Source organism: Capricornis sumatraensis, chromosome 13 (assembly GCF_032405125.1).
Source record: "Capricornis sumatraensis isolate serow.1 chromosome 13, serow.2, whole genome shotgun sequence".
Taxonomy (NCBI): Eukaryota; Metazoa; Chordata; class Mammalia; order Artiodactyla; family Bovidae; genus Capricornis; species Capricornis sumatraensis.
In genome coordinates, this window is record NC_091081.1 from 21,650,258 (window position 1) to 21,665,110 (window position 14,853).

The window sequence follows — 14,853 nt, forward strand, 5'->3', positions numbered from 1 at the left end:
AGCCAGGTATTCTAAATCAAGCAGTTTAAAACAAAATGATACACACTACTTAATTAATAGAATATTTATGGAACTTAGAATCATAAAAGGTTACTTTTGTTTCCCTAAGGATCATCTATTCCTAACTTCCTCACTTAAGAAGTAAGAAAACCTATAAAGCCATACATTTAGGTGGTTAGTTCAAGGTGAAAGAGTTCATTATTAGCAGAGCCACAAGAACTTGTGGAACTCTTTCAAGCAGCAGAGCCTCTGGGAAGTTACTCATAACAATCAGAATTCAGATATACTTATCTGTGATGGATTTATAATGATGCAATTGAAAAAAATTTAACTCATGGTTCTCTAACAAACTAGCAAATTAGACCTGCAAATTAAGGAGTGAGGATAGTGACAATAGCTTTAAAAATATTTGGCCTAGACAACTTCTCACATTAAGGTAGGTATTATTATGATTAATAAAAATGTAATAAAAAGCATTGGTGAAAGGCATGAAAAGTACAGATAAAACTAGAGAAAACGGTTATATTTTTAAAAAAGAAAAAAAGGGGGGGGGCAGAGCTCCTATTCGACTCCACTAGATCTTTAGTATGTGGCAACAATGCCAATTCTTCTGATTTGTAAAAAGAAGCCCCAAATCTAGACTTCCATTTGAAATTCTTCAACTTCTGAAAGCCTGATATCTGAATTCATATATTTTAAAACATGTGCAGGCCAAACATGTAGGTCCCCAGTTTGAGGCCTCTCAATTACAGTAAGTCCCCTACATATGAGCCTTCAAGATGCTAACTTTCAAAGATGTGAACGTGTGTTCCATCAACATCAGGCAAGAGTGAAACTGGAGCTTAACCTCATAACAATCAGAATTCAGATATACTTATCTGAATAAGTTAAGAAAGTTAAATAAGTTAAATAAGCAGGGTGACAACATACAGCCTTGACATACTCCTTTTCCTATTTGGAACCAGTCTGTTGTTCCATGTCCAGTTCTAACTGTTGCTTCCTGACCTGCATACAGGTTTCTCAAGAGGCAGGTCGGGAGTCTGGTACTCCCATCTCTTTTAGTATTCTGCACAGTTTATTGTGATCGACAGTCAAAGGCTTTGGCATAGTCAATAAAGCAGAAATAGATGTTTTTCTGGAACTCTCTTGCTTTTTCGATGATCCAGTGGATGTTGGCAATTTGATCACTGGTTCCTTTGCCTTTTCTAAATCCAGCTTAACCTCCATCTCCTATTAATCCTTCAGCTCTACCATCTCCCACTTTCTCTCCCTCCTCCAGTCAGTAACTCTTCTCGCCTGGCATGTCAGCCCCTGCCTGCCAGCTGCTATACTACACTACTGTACTTTTCAAGGTAGTATATGATGAGATTAAAAATGTTTTATTTTTTGGTTGTTTTTTATGTATTATTTGTGTGGAAAGTATTATAAACCTTTTACAGTACAGTACTATATAGCCAATTGTGTTAGTTAGGTACCTAGGGTAACTTCATTGGACTGATAAATGCACTCTCAGAACAGAATTTAGTATAGTTCAGTTCAGTTCATTCGCTCAGTCGTGTCCAACTCTTTGCGACTCCATGAATTGCAGTACACCAGGCCTCCCTGTCCATCACCAACTCCCGGAGTTCACCCAAACCCATGTCCATCGAGTCGGTGATACCATCCAACCATCTCATCCTCTGTCGTCCCCTTTTCCTCCTGCCCTCAATCTTTCCCAGCATCAGGGTCTTTTCAAATGAATCAGCTCTTTGCATCAGGTGGTCAAAGTATTGGAGTTTCAGCTTCAGAATCAGTCCTTCCAATGAATATTCAAAACTGATTTCCTTTAGGATGGACTGGTTGGATCTCCTTGCAGTCCAAGGGACTCTCAAGAGTCTTCTCCAACACCACAGTTCAAAAGCATCAATTCTTCCGTGCTCAGCCTTCTTCACAGTCCAACTCTCACATCCATACATGACTACTGGAAAAACCATAGCCTTGACTAGACAGACCTTTGTTGATAAATTAATGTCTCTGCTCTGCAATATGCTGTCTAGGTTGGTCATAAGTTTTCTTCCAAGAAGCAAGTGTCTTTTAATTTCATGGCTGCAGTCACCATCTGCAGTGAGTTTGGAGCCCAAAAAAATAGTCAGTCACTGTTTCTACTGTTTCCCCGTCTACTTCCCATGAAGTGGTGGGACCAGATGCCATGATCTTAGTTTTCTGAATGCTGAGGTTTAAGCCAACTTTTTCACTCTCCCCTTTCACTTTCATCAAGACACTCTTTAGCTCTTCTTCACTTTCTGCCATAAAGGTGGTGTCATCTGCATAACTGAAGTTATTGATATTTCTCCTGGCAATCTTGATTCCAGCTTGTGCTTCCTCTAGCCCAGCGTTTCTCATGGTGTACTCTGCATAGAAGTTAAATAAGCAGGGTGACAACATACAGCCTTGACGTACTCCTTTTCCTATTTGGAACCAGTCTGTTGTTCCATGTCCAGTTCTAACTGTTGCTTCCTGACCTGCATACAGGTTTCTCAAGAGGCAGGTCAGGAGTCTGGTATTCCCATCTCTTTTAGTATTCTGCACAGTTTATTGTGATCCACACAATCAAAGGCTTTGGCATAGTCAATAAAGCAGAAATAGATGTTTTTCTGGAACTCTTGCTTTTTCGATGATCCAGCAGATGTTGGCAATTTGATCACTGGTCCCTCTGCCTTTTCTAAATCCAGCTTGAACATCTGGAAGTTCACGGTTCACGTATTGCTGAAGCCTAGTTGGGAGAATTTTGAGCATGACTTTACTAGTGTGTGAGATGAGTGCAACTGTATGGCATTCTTTGGTATAGTTAGATCTATGGTTTGAACAACATATTTCATATTAACTTGGATAATATGACACACCATATAGCTGCCCCAAGAACACACTGTTGAATTTCACTAGGTTTCAAGTATAATGATTAATTGGAGGTCAAAATGTCAACTCGCTCCAGTATTCTTGCCTGGAGAATTCCATGAACAGAGGAGCCTGGAAGGCTACAGTCCACAGGATTACAAAGAGACACGACTGAGTGACTAACACACACACAATGATTGATAAACACTCAAATCCCCAACATTCTTGAATACTGTATGCTTTCTACACATGCTATTCTCACAATCTGAAATTACTTTTCCTTTTATTCAGCCTGTTAAACTCTCATTCCCCCTTAAGACTAGCTGTGTAACATTGTAAACATAAGCTGTTATGTTCTCTCTGCTCTCAAAGTACTTTGTATAATTTTCTGTTAGCACTAAGCATACTATAGTATCACAGATCTATTTAGGTGTTTGTCTTCCCCAACAGAGTGAAGAATTTCTACAAAGAGAAAAATATCTGACCAATCTGTAACTACAATGCCTTATACAATGTATTGTTTAAACTAACATTCAATTTTATCCATTCATTTCTTCTTTCAATCACTTAGAATTAAAGAGCCAAACAATAAACTGCTATCAGGAGGCTTAAGTTTTACTTTGGACTCAGAGCTTACAAATAAAGTGAATGACCAAACCATGATTCCCAGCCCTTAGCACTACTATGTAAAGACTCTAGTTGACAGATAGATTTTAGGTCAGACTCAAATTGAAGAAAGTAGGGAAAACCGCTAGACCATTCAAGAATGACCTAAATCAAATCCCTTATGATTATACAGTGGAAGTGAGAAATAGATTTAAGGGCCTAGATCTGATAGATAGAAGGCCTGATGAACTATGGAATGAGGTTCGTGACATTGTACAGGAGACAGGGATCAAGATCATCGCCAAGGAAAAGAAATGCAAAAAAGCAAAATGGCTGTCTGGGGAGGCCTTACAAATAGCTGTGAAAAGAAGAGTGGCGAAAAGCAAAGGAGAAAAGGAAAGATATAAGCATCTGAATGCAGAGTTCCAAAGAATAGCAAGAAGAGATATGAAAGCCTTGCTCAGTGATCAATGCAAAGAAATAGAGGAAAACAACAGAATGGGAAAGACTAGATATCTCTTCAAGAAAATCAGAGATACCAAGGGAACATTTCATGCAAAGATAGGCTCGATAAAGGACAGAAATTGTATGGACCTAACAGAAGCAGAAGATATTAAGAAGAGGTGGCAAGAATACACGGAAGAACTGTACAAAAAAGATCTTCACGACCCAGATAATCATGATGATGTGATCACTAATCTAGAGCCAGATATCTTGGAATGTGAAGTCAAGTGAGCCTTAGAAAGTATCACTATGAACAAAGCTAGCGGAGGTGATGGAATTCCAGTTGAGCTATTTCAAATCATGAAAGATGATGCTGTGAAAGTTCTGCACTCAATATGCCAGTAAATTTGGAAAACTCAGCAGTGGCCACAGGACTGGGAAAGGTCAGTTTTCAATCCAATCCCAAAGAAAGGCAATGCCAAAGAATGCTCAAACTACCACACAATTGCACTCATCTCACATAATAGTAAAGTAATGCTCAAAATTCTCCAGGTCAGGCTTCAGCAATACGTGAACCGTGAATTCCCTGATGTTCAAGCTGGTTTTAGAAAAGGCAGAGGAACCAGAGATCAAATTGCCAACATCCGCTGGATCATCGACAAAGCAAGAGAGTTCCAGAAAAACATCTATTTCTGCTTTATTGACTATGCCAAAGCCTTTGACTGTGTGGATCACAATAAACTGTGCAAAATACTAAAAGAGATGGGAATACCAGACTCCTGACCTGCCTCTTGAGAAACCTGTATGCAGGTCAGGAAGCAACAGTTAGAACTGGACATGGAACAACAGACTGGTTCCAAATAGGAAAAGGAGTACGTCAGGGCTGTATGTTGTCACCCTGCTTATTTAACTTCTATGCAGAGTACATCATGAGAAACGCTGGACTGGAAGAAACACAAGCTGGAATCAAGATTGCCAGGAGAAATATCAAGAACCTCAGATATGCAGATGACACCACCCTTATGGCAGAAAGTGAAGAGGAGCTAAAAAGCCTCTTGATGAAAGTGAAAGGGGAGAGCGAAAAAGTTGGCTTAAAGCTCAACATTCAGAAAATGAAGATCATGGCATCCAGTCCCATCACTTCATGGGAAATAGATAGGGAAACAGTAGAAACAGTGTCAGACTTCATTTTTTGGGGCTCCAAAATCACCGCAGATGGTGATTGCAGCCATGAAATTAAAAGACGCTTACTCCTTGGAAGAAAAGTTATGACCAACCTAGATATTATATTCAAAAACAGAGACATTACTTTGCCGACTAAGGTCGGTCTAGTCAAGACTATGGTTTTTCCAGTGGTCATGTATGGATGTGAGAGTTGGACTGTGAAGAAGGCTGAGCACGGAAGAATTGATGCTTTTGAACTGTGGTGTTGGAGAAGACTCTTGAGAGTCCCTTGGACTGCAAGGAGATCCAACCAGTCCATTCTGAAGGACATCAATCCTGGGATTTCTTTGGAAGGAATGATGCTAAAGCTGAAGCTCCAGTACTTTGGCCACCTCATGTGAAGTGTTGACTCATTGGAAAAGACTCTTATGTTGGCAGGGACTGGTAACAGGAGGAGAAGGGGACGACCGAGGATGAGATGGCTGGATGGCATCACGGACTCTATGGACGTGAGTCTGAGTGAACTCTGGGAGATGGTGATGGACAGGGAGGCCTGGTGTGCTGCTATTCATGGGGTCGGAAACATTGGGACATGACTGAGCGACTGAACTGAAGTGAACAGTCCTTATAGCACTATCACTTAATTGACAATAAGACTGTCCTTATTGTAAACATTCTCAGCATTTTTTATAAAGCTCATGATGGATAATATTCACAAGTGCAGCACATTTCTTTGCTTACACCTAGAGACAGAATCTTTCCCAAATTATTCAGATTAAGTGGAACACTATTCTAAGATGTAATTTCAAATTATTCAAATACCAGGAACAGTTCTCCAATACCAATAAGAGCATTGAGCAAGTAGGTGTAGGTTATATATATAGTAATGAAAGTCAGGAAGAACAATCTTAAACAGTAAAATATTTGTAAACTTCAATACTTTTGGTAGTCAATTATTTGGAAGACATCTTTAAATTTTCACTATAACTGAGAAACAACACTCTTTAAGACACACTCAACTTTGGTCACATTTTAAGTAGATTTATACTGATTTGTTCTTTATTAAAAAAGAAAAAAAAAGGAACTGATCAATCAGATAAAAATGTTTTAAGAGGTACAAGAGTTTATACTAAAAAGTTACAACTTTAGTTAGGAGCCAAAATAAATTTAACCATTAAGAAAGTTAAGATTTTGATTTATGATTTTCTAAAGCAAAAGTTATTAAAGGTTGACAACTATAAAACTTTTCTTAAAATTACCAATGATTTAAAATATATTAAAAAAAATTGTTTAATGATAATAGTTTCAGAGAAAGTAATAGTTTCTAGAAAAAATTAGCACTGTAAACTTGACCAGGGCAAAACAGGTAGCACCACCTTTAATTGCCACCTACTGATATTTACTGAATGCTTACAATATATTCAGTACTGTAGAAGTTGCTTTCACTAGAAACTAATCCTACGTCATTTCTGGAAAGAGATAATTAAGAACATAAACTACAGAACTCACTTGTAATGTACAATTTTCATTTCTTTCAAGAAATTTGACAAATCTCTGCACCACTCCTGGTTTCTGTATAACTTGATCAATTGGTGGATTAGGTTCTAAAAATTAAAAAAGAATGAAGCTATTATGCAGATACAAAAGCACAATGATCTGGACCCTGTGTCAGTTAACAGGACACACAAAATAACTCTTTCTAGAGTTTTGAAACCTTTAGCTGGAAGAAGACAAATGCTCTCATAACTGCAATGTTTGCTGCAAAAAAAAAAAAAAAAGTACACAAAAAAGCAAATTCTTTTTCATTAGTGTAACAGTAAGAAAGTTTTAAAATATTTCCTAAACAAATATTTAAAATTCATAAATTAAAGGCTATTTAGCAGGTCACCTTTACAGTACGGGAGTATTTCAGTCCAATACTTAAAACACCAATCAAAGGATAATAATCCTTCTAAGGGTGACAGTCCTTCTAATTCTTCATAACCATACTCCAATTTCCAGGGATGTCCCTTTCACTATCAATCATGAACTGCCTAATGTCTTTCAGCCAGACAAGTCCTATCTTCTCAAGATGTTATTTACAAAAATGCTATTGAACTATGTAGAATTCTTGATAAACTCTCATGATAGGTGAGGACTTATGAGAATAATAAAATCTCTGAGAAGTTTAAATGCAAATTTAAAATAAATGCAAAAAGTAAATGCAATTAAAATAAATGCAAACTTAAAATAAAGATATTTCTGGGATTCCCTGGCAGTCCAGTGCACTTGCAATGCAGGGGGCCCAGGTTCAATGGTTGGGAACTAAGATCCCACAAGTCAAGCAATGTGGTCAAAAGAAAAAAAAAAAGGAACAGACTTTCTTCCTTTTCTTTTTTCTACAAATTTGCTATCCTAACTTTTTCAAAAATTGGGAGATTTCTGCAAAGCTAGTAAAATACTACAAAGTTTTGTTTTGGTGTTCTACATGAAAAGTCTGGATCCTTCAAAATGTAAATTCCGGACTACAGCCTAAACTGCTCTTACAGTTATAAAACGTCAACAAGATAATACATAATATAATGCTTTTACTCCCACCCAATATAAAATACAAACTAAATTTTTTTTTAATTTGGAAAAAAAGAAATATCTGATTAAATTGTTTTACATTCATGCTCTCCTGTCCTGCTGCCATTTTTAAAAAGTCTGAAAAATATTTCTGTAAGAATTTATAAATATGTATCTCTAACTCTCTTAGCAATGGGACTGATTTGGGACTATTTTGCTTCTTTAAATTCTTCTATATTTGCAGATATTCTACAATCAACATGTGTTACTTTGACAGTATAATGGTTTTAAAAAAGAGATTATTATAGAAAAAATCAAGACGTACTGGCAAAGAAAGTGTCTTAAAATAAAAAAAAACTAACAAAATTGCACTACAAATTCCTGTAACATCAGGAAATAAGTAACATCAAATAAGCACACTGAAAATAATTCTTGCCTTTAGAAAGCAGCTTTCTAAATTTCTGTGTAGCTGTTAGTTGTTGATCAGCATTATTAGAAAAAATCATCTGAACCATATCTGAAGTAATAACTTCTTCCTAAAACACAGAAAATATAATTATTATCTAAATATTTTAAATTAATAATTTTGCAGTACATCTCTGAAATACTGAGAAATATAATTTGAAATACATTTGTAATATCTACCTCCGGAATGGGTACAGTGGAACTGATGTCTGGATCCTGAATAGGATTTTCTAACATAGATTCATCATTTCTGGGCAAAGAGACATTTCTGCGTTTGAATAACTATAATAAAGAGAAATAATATATTAAGTTTTCCATAAAACACTAAATTTCCATAGAATTATTTTTTCCTTTAAGTGAACAAAACAAAACAATCATTTTATCGCTTAAAGTTCTGAATATTTTAGTATTTCGTAATCACCATACCATAAACAACTAAATTATTGAAGAGAAGTTAAACATCTGGGGCTAGATTACCTCTTGTCCTATAGACTGCTTTGGGGCATTCTTAATCTCAGGTCTTTTAATCAGTTTCCAGTACCATAAACAGAACACATATTTATATTTTATAGCACTTGGAAAAACACATATGCCTACACTGAATTATGAGATATCTAAGAAGGAAACCAGATCTATTACATGAGTGAGATAATGTGATATATTAACAGAGCCAGTATATCAGACTAATAAGTAACAAGAACAACTCTCAGGAAAGATGACCCTATGCTTAATAACTGAGTGAACATAAAGAAAAAAAAAAAAAAGAGGAAGAAAGAGACATGGTCAAGTCACTGAGCATGATTTACAGGTATATTTCATAAATCAAAACTGATTAAAAAAATCTGGTATCATAATCTTTTTGATAGCTAAATAAAATTCTGCTCTTTTCAGTCTCTACACAGTTCTTTTCCTATTCATTTATTCAACAGACTTTTTTTTCTTAAGTACCTACTGTAATATAGTAGAGACTATGTTAGATGCTATAAATAGGGGAGATAATCATATTTCTAAAACAGGCTTTTTTTTACTTTCTACATTGCTAGTCCCTTTTACATAGTAGTTCTAATTATGTATGTGAGGACCATACCCTTCTACTTATTTATGAATACTTCTAAATTTCAGTGTATCTTGGAATGAAACATGTGGAGATGCACTCTTCTAAATGAATTTTTCTATTCCTTATGTTCCATATATAAAGCTCAAACAGAGAAGGCTAAGAGGTCTGCCTGGTGAGACTACAGGAGGAACAGTATGAGTAGCATAGGAAAATGATTATAATTAACTTAGGGGCAAGGGTTATGAAAACCACAAAGTGACAAATGAATACAGTTAATGTTTTTCTAGGGGGCAAATTTTACAGCGCTGAGTGGAAGTGATACAAATAGGCTCAAGAGTAAATATGTCTGGGGATAGAAATATTGGGGTAGAAATATTGACATAAAAGGTATATCGATGGAATAGAAAAGGCATTCTTGTCAGGGATTAAAAATAGCAGAGGGTTCTGATTCATGAATTTGCTAATATTATTGGATTCTAATAAAAATATATTTATATTCAATTTCCTAGAAAAAAAATTTTCGTTTAAAATTATCTAAAAATTAGCAATAACAGAATTAAATATTTTAAAACACCTACCTGTTCTTCTCTTTTTTGTTTTCGAAGCTGTATTCCTTCTTCTTCTCTTCGTCTACGCATCTCCTGGGGGTTTAGGGCTTTATTCTTGTAACTTTTCATTCTATAATTATCTTTCCCAGGACTAGCCATGGCATCTTAAGATTAGGAGAGGAAAATAGATATATATTACTTTCAAAATAACATGAGATGTTTCCTCTGGGACAACCAAATTCAGGCTCATGGATCAAATACACCAACAAAACTCATCCTGAAAATTATGTACAATGAATAAATCCTCTCACTCCCACATCAAAATTGGAGGAAAATGATCAAATTTTTTAGGACTTTACTATCAAACAAATAATAGATTTTGGTCTAAATACAAAGTCATTATCATAATTTCACTGATTCGGAGAGGCACTCTCCTATCCCTGGTATTTTAACCTTTCTATAAGTGAGGTGCATCTTAAAATAACTGTTAGCCAGGAAACAATCATGAAACAGCTGGATAAAAAACTTCTAAATCACAGCTTCTGGAAAAATCAAGAAATAATCAGCAATGAATTGTCTTATTTTCAACAAAATATGGCATCAAGTTTCAGTAAGCACACCTTATGTATTTATTGGTGTCTGGCTTCTTTCATTTACTTAAGGAACTGCCTAAAGAACTAAAACCACATAGGTCAGGACTTGAGTTATGACTACAATACCAATTTTCAGTACTAGAGTATAATTATTTCATTTAAAATACTGAAATGTTTCTATACTTTAAGTAGTTTTATTATACATATTTTAAAAAATTAACACATAAACATTTTATAAATATACAAAACATATAAACATAAAATATATTTTAAAAGGGGCAGGAGATAAAACCAGAAAGGTAGGTAAGGCTGAAATATATAGTTCCTGCAATCTAGCTGAGAAATCTGGTCTTGATCCTAAGGAGAAGAATTAAGAAATTAAAGAGAAGGTTGTTTCAAACATTGATGATAAAAGACCTAAAGTAAATTAGTAGCTGCACTGAAAAACACAGAAGACAGACTGATGCCAGAAACATTTCAGATATTGATTCAATAAGAATTAGAGGCCAAGAGAACGTAAGGAATATGTGCTAAGAAAGAAAAAGGAGTTGAGGATGATTTCATGGTTTTCAGCATGAACTCTTTCAGAATAATGACAGAATAACCCAAGACAGGGAATACAGATGGAGGACTGGCGTGGTGGTTTTGTTTTTTTGCCTCCTCCTTGTTTTTGAGATGAAAACAATGAATTCAATTATTTTATTTTTCATTTACATACAGCAAAAATCACTCAGTACACAATTCTATGAACCTGACACAATGCTCAGGCATATAACCAACACAATTAAGATATAGAACAGCTTCATAATTCCCCCCAGAACTTCCTCATGTTGCCCCTATTTAGTCCTTCTCCTACTCCTAAAACCTGGTAACCACGATTTCCATAGCTCTGCCTTTACCCAAATTTCACATAAATGAAATTATAACAGTATATAGTTTTAATTGTCTTCCTTCATTTAACATAGTATATCTGTGAGTCACCATATTGTCGGCATGTATCAAAATTCATTCTTTATTGTTTAGTAATATTCTATTCTACAGATATACCATAGTTTATTGATTCACTAGCTTAAGGACATTTAGGTGGTTTCTAGTTTAGGGCAGTTACAAATAAAACTGTTATAAACACTCAATGTACAGGTTGTGTAAATATAAGTTTTCATTTCTCTCAGGTAAATATGTAGGAGTAGAATCTATGGATAAAAGGACAAGCATATGCTCCACATTTTATAACTGCCATTCTGAAAAGTAAGTATACCACTTTGCATTTTCATTAACTATTACTGTTGCTCTGTATCCTGGCTACCCTTATTAGAATTTTGTTATTGTTTACTGCAGCCACTCTAATAATGTATAGTGACTTTAATCTTAAATGTGTTAAATTTATAGTACATAGAGCACAAACAGAAGGTTTTGATTTATAGATGGTTAAAAATTATGAGTCAAACTCAGGAAAAGAGTATTGAATGATCATTCAAGAGCATTAGAGCTATAAAAGAAAGATGCCCAAAGGAGAAATCTTAAGAATGTTCACATTTCCATGGAAAGCAAAGGAAACCAAACATAAATAGAAGGATCAGAAGAAAATAAGAGTCATGAAAAAGAAGGGAATTTAAAAGATAAAGAAATATTTCAGTTGCAGTGACACTAAAAAAAAATAGTCACTCAATTTATTCATTCATTGATTTATCCCGCAAATATTTAAGTGTCTGCAATAAGTCAAGTGCCATAGGAAGGTAGACCTGATAATCAGGTCACTGGTAAAGACAGAGAAATTTCTTTAGTGGTGGAACTAAAGGTAGAATGGAAAGGGCTGAGGACTTTACAATGCTTTAAAAAGTACTTTGCACCTCTTAACACATGTATATAGTTGTGCAATTAAAATACATGCATAATCAACCAATATCTCTTTATAAAACAGTCAATAAATTAATGTTAGCAATACTGTGTGCACCTACAAATACTTATGTCTAGAAACAGTTCAATCTAACTTTCTTAATAACGTTTAGCATTATTCTCTATTTTATATATAAAAGCTCTGTTGCACTAATAAAAGCTTAGGCTTGGAAGGGAAAAACAAAGTTAATTACCAAGCAAACTGGGCTTCGTATTAGTTGTTGAATTACACTCAACAGTATAATATCTTAGCAAAATGAAATGTTCACAGCAATAAACCTCTTTACAATATTTACCACTTATACATTAGGCATCTTCTAAGCCACTGGCCTCTAAACTTTTGATCACATATCCTATGCACACAAAATACATTTGGGAATGCACCCTCAATATGCTTGTTTATTTATATATGCATATTACTAACTTAACAAACTATCCAATTATAAATTCACAGAAATTTTTTTTAAAAAGAATAGTTTTATAAGATAAGCAGAAGTTCTAATATCTTCTCCCCACATCTGATTGAATTACCTTGTGCCTCCCAACACACACAGCAGACAGTACTCCTAAGATCATCAATCTAGGCAATGACAAATTAAAATCTTTCAGTATAAATGCTAACCAAATAAAATCTCACGCCAGCAACTCATATATTATTTGTTTGTTTTCCTTCTGTAGTACTAACTTCTTGTCTCTTATTTAACATCTGCATCCTCACTGCAGTTGCTTGAAAGGGGATATAAAGTTCAAGGAAAATGATTTTTTAAAGCTGCATCACCCAAGGGGATTTTCTTTCTCTGGAATATAGCTTAAAAGACTGTACTTCAAAGCCTGCTGTCTCATACAAGTTATTTCAAATATAAGAAATGCCAATCAAACACTATAATGTTGCCAGAGGTTAGGCAAGCAACTGGAATCTGAACTTTTTCTAAAACATATTAACGGAATTTCTTGTCTCCATAAAGCCTGCGTTTCTATGGGCTTGGGTGTCTGTTAGTAAAATGACAAGATCAGTACAAAGCGGAAAGTGCAGCAATCAGAGCCCCTACAAGCAAACAAGCAGTACTTGAAGATCTAAAGGACAGAGCTATTTCCTGTTTACCATGAGAGAAAGTCACTTTTTTTTTTATAAAATATAAATCATGGAATGCTGTAACTAAGAGACATCAGATCAGAAGGTTTTTTTAAAAAGTGTTCAAAAAAACGAGGAGTAAATGCCAGTGTCATATTCTTTTGAAGTAGCACTATCCCTTCTCACAGATTTCAATTCCTCTCATCTCTTGTGTATTAGTGATGAGACACTATTAAACTGTCACCTTGGAAGTGATCTAGCAGAAGCATCTAACCCGCGCTGGCCCGCGTCAGCACTGAGCCCTTCCAGGCATCTGCGCCAGGTGGACGGCAGCGCTGGAGGTAGAGGGTGCGACACGTAGGCCCCTGGGGCTGAACCTGCCTTATTCTGGACACAAAAGAACTTCTAACAAGCTGAGCTGCCGAACAGATTGCTGAGCCCCTGAAGCGACAGGCAACGTCCGATAAGGCCATGTACCGAAAATAATAATAATAATAATAATAACTGCCGAGAGACGGCGGAGCAGAGCGGCGAGAGGATCCTGTGCCTAAAGCTCCTGAGCATCATCAGCCTGGCTCTCGGAGAGGCTCTGAGCTCCCTGCGCCTTCGCGTCCTCAAGGGAAAGGTCTGGCCGCCACGCCCCCGCCACCGCTGTCTCCCTCTGGAGAAGCTGAGAGAACCCGGCCCGGCCCGGAACCCTTTGTTGCTGCTGCTACTGCTGGTAAGTCGCTTCAGTCATGTCCGACTCTGTGCGACCCCAGAGACGGGAGCCCACCAGGCTCCCCCGTCCCTGGGATTCTCCAGGCAAGAACACTGGAGTGGGTTGCCATTTCCTTCTCCAGTTGTAGGGGAAGATAAAAACAGTGGCCTCAGGAACTAGCAGCTCCCGAAAGGACCAAACCCGAGGCTCACCCCACCTGGCGTGTGTCAGTCCCACTTACCCATTAATGTGGCACTAGCCGGCGCCCTGACTTCCCAGTCCCCGGCTGTGGCGGCTGCTGCGGTATCTGTGGGGTCAGCACTCCGCCCCTAGCGATGAGTACAGAGACCAGGCTCACAACTCAAGATGGCGGCCTCCTGCGCCCCTTACTCTAGACCCCCAAGTCTGGACTCCCAGAAGCCCTTGCACGCGGCAGCGGTGGCGGCGGCGGCAGCGGCGGCAGCGAAGCTGCTGCTCCGACGGGCAGAAGGGCGGAGAGACGCGGACGCCCCAGCCCCACCCACTCATGAGGGATCCGGCGACTTCTAGACTCTGGGATTTTAATTCTGCGCGTTGCTGTGGCAGAAGTGTGTCCTACTGCCCTGACAGCAGTAGTGCTCCCTGCCAGTTCTGTCATTCACCCGTTCGTTCTTTTGTTCATCCATCCGCCCAAGCTTCCATCCATTCATTTATTCATTTTACAACGTAGTATTGACGGAGGGACTAATCTGTGCCAGACTTGATTTGATGTTGGAGGTACAATAGTGTACACAACGGATAAAAATCCTGACCTCGTGGAGCTTCATTTTCTTCAACCTCATTCACTTCTTCCTATCTTCTCTGCTCATTTGTTTCAACCTTTCAGTTGAAAATTTTTGGATGCCGTG

The 14,853-nt window shown here is 37.0% G+C and overlaps 1 protein-coding gene across 1 annotated transcript in view; it reads right to left on the reverse strand.

Moving 5' to 3' along the window:
- KPNA5 (karyopherin subunit alpha 5) overlaps positions 1 to 9,871 on the reverse strand; it is a 42,803-nt gene extending 32,932 nt beyond the window's left edge. Inside the window, exons 1-4 of the mRNA XM_068985229.1 lie at positions 9,736 to 9,871; positions 8,281 to 8,382; positions 8,072 to 8,171; positions 6,598 to 6,692 (exon numbers count right to left, since the gene is read on the reverse strand). Coding sequence (XP_068841330.1) covers positions 6,598 to 6,692; positions 8,072 to 8,171; positions 8,281 to 8,382; positions 9,736 to 9,864 — 426 coding nt within the window. The 5' untranslated portion in view covers positions 9,865 to 9,871. The remainder of the gene's footprint in view (positions 1 to 6,597; positions 6,693 to 8,071; positions 8,172 to 8,280; positions 8,383 to 9,735) is intronic.
- Between the last annotated feature and the right edge of the window lie 4,982 nt (positions 9,872 to 14,853).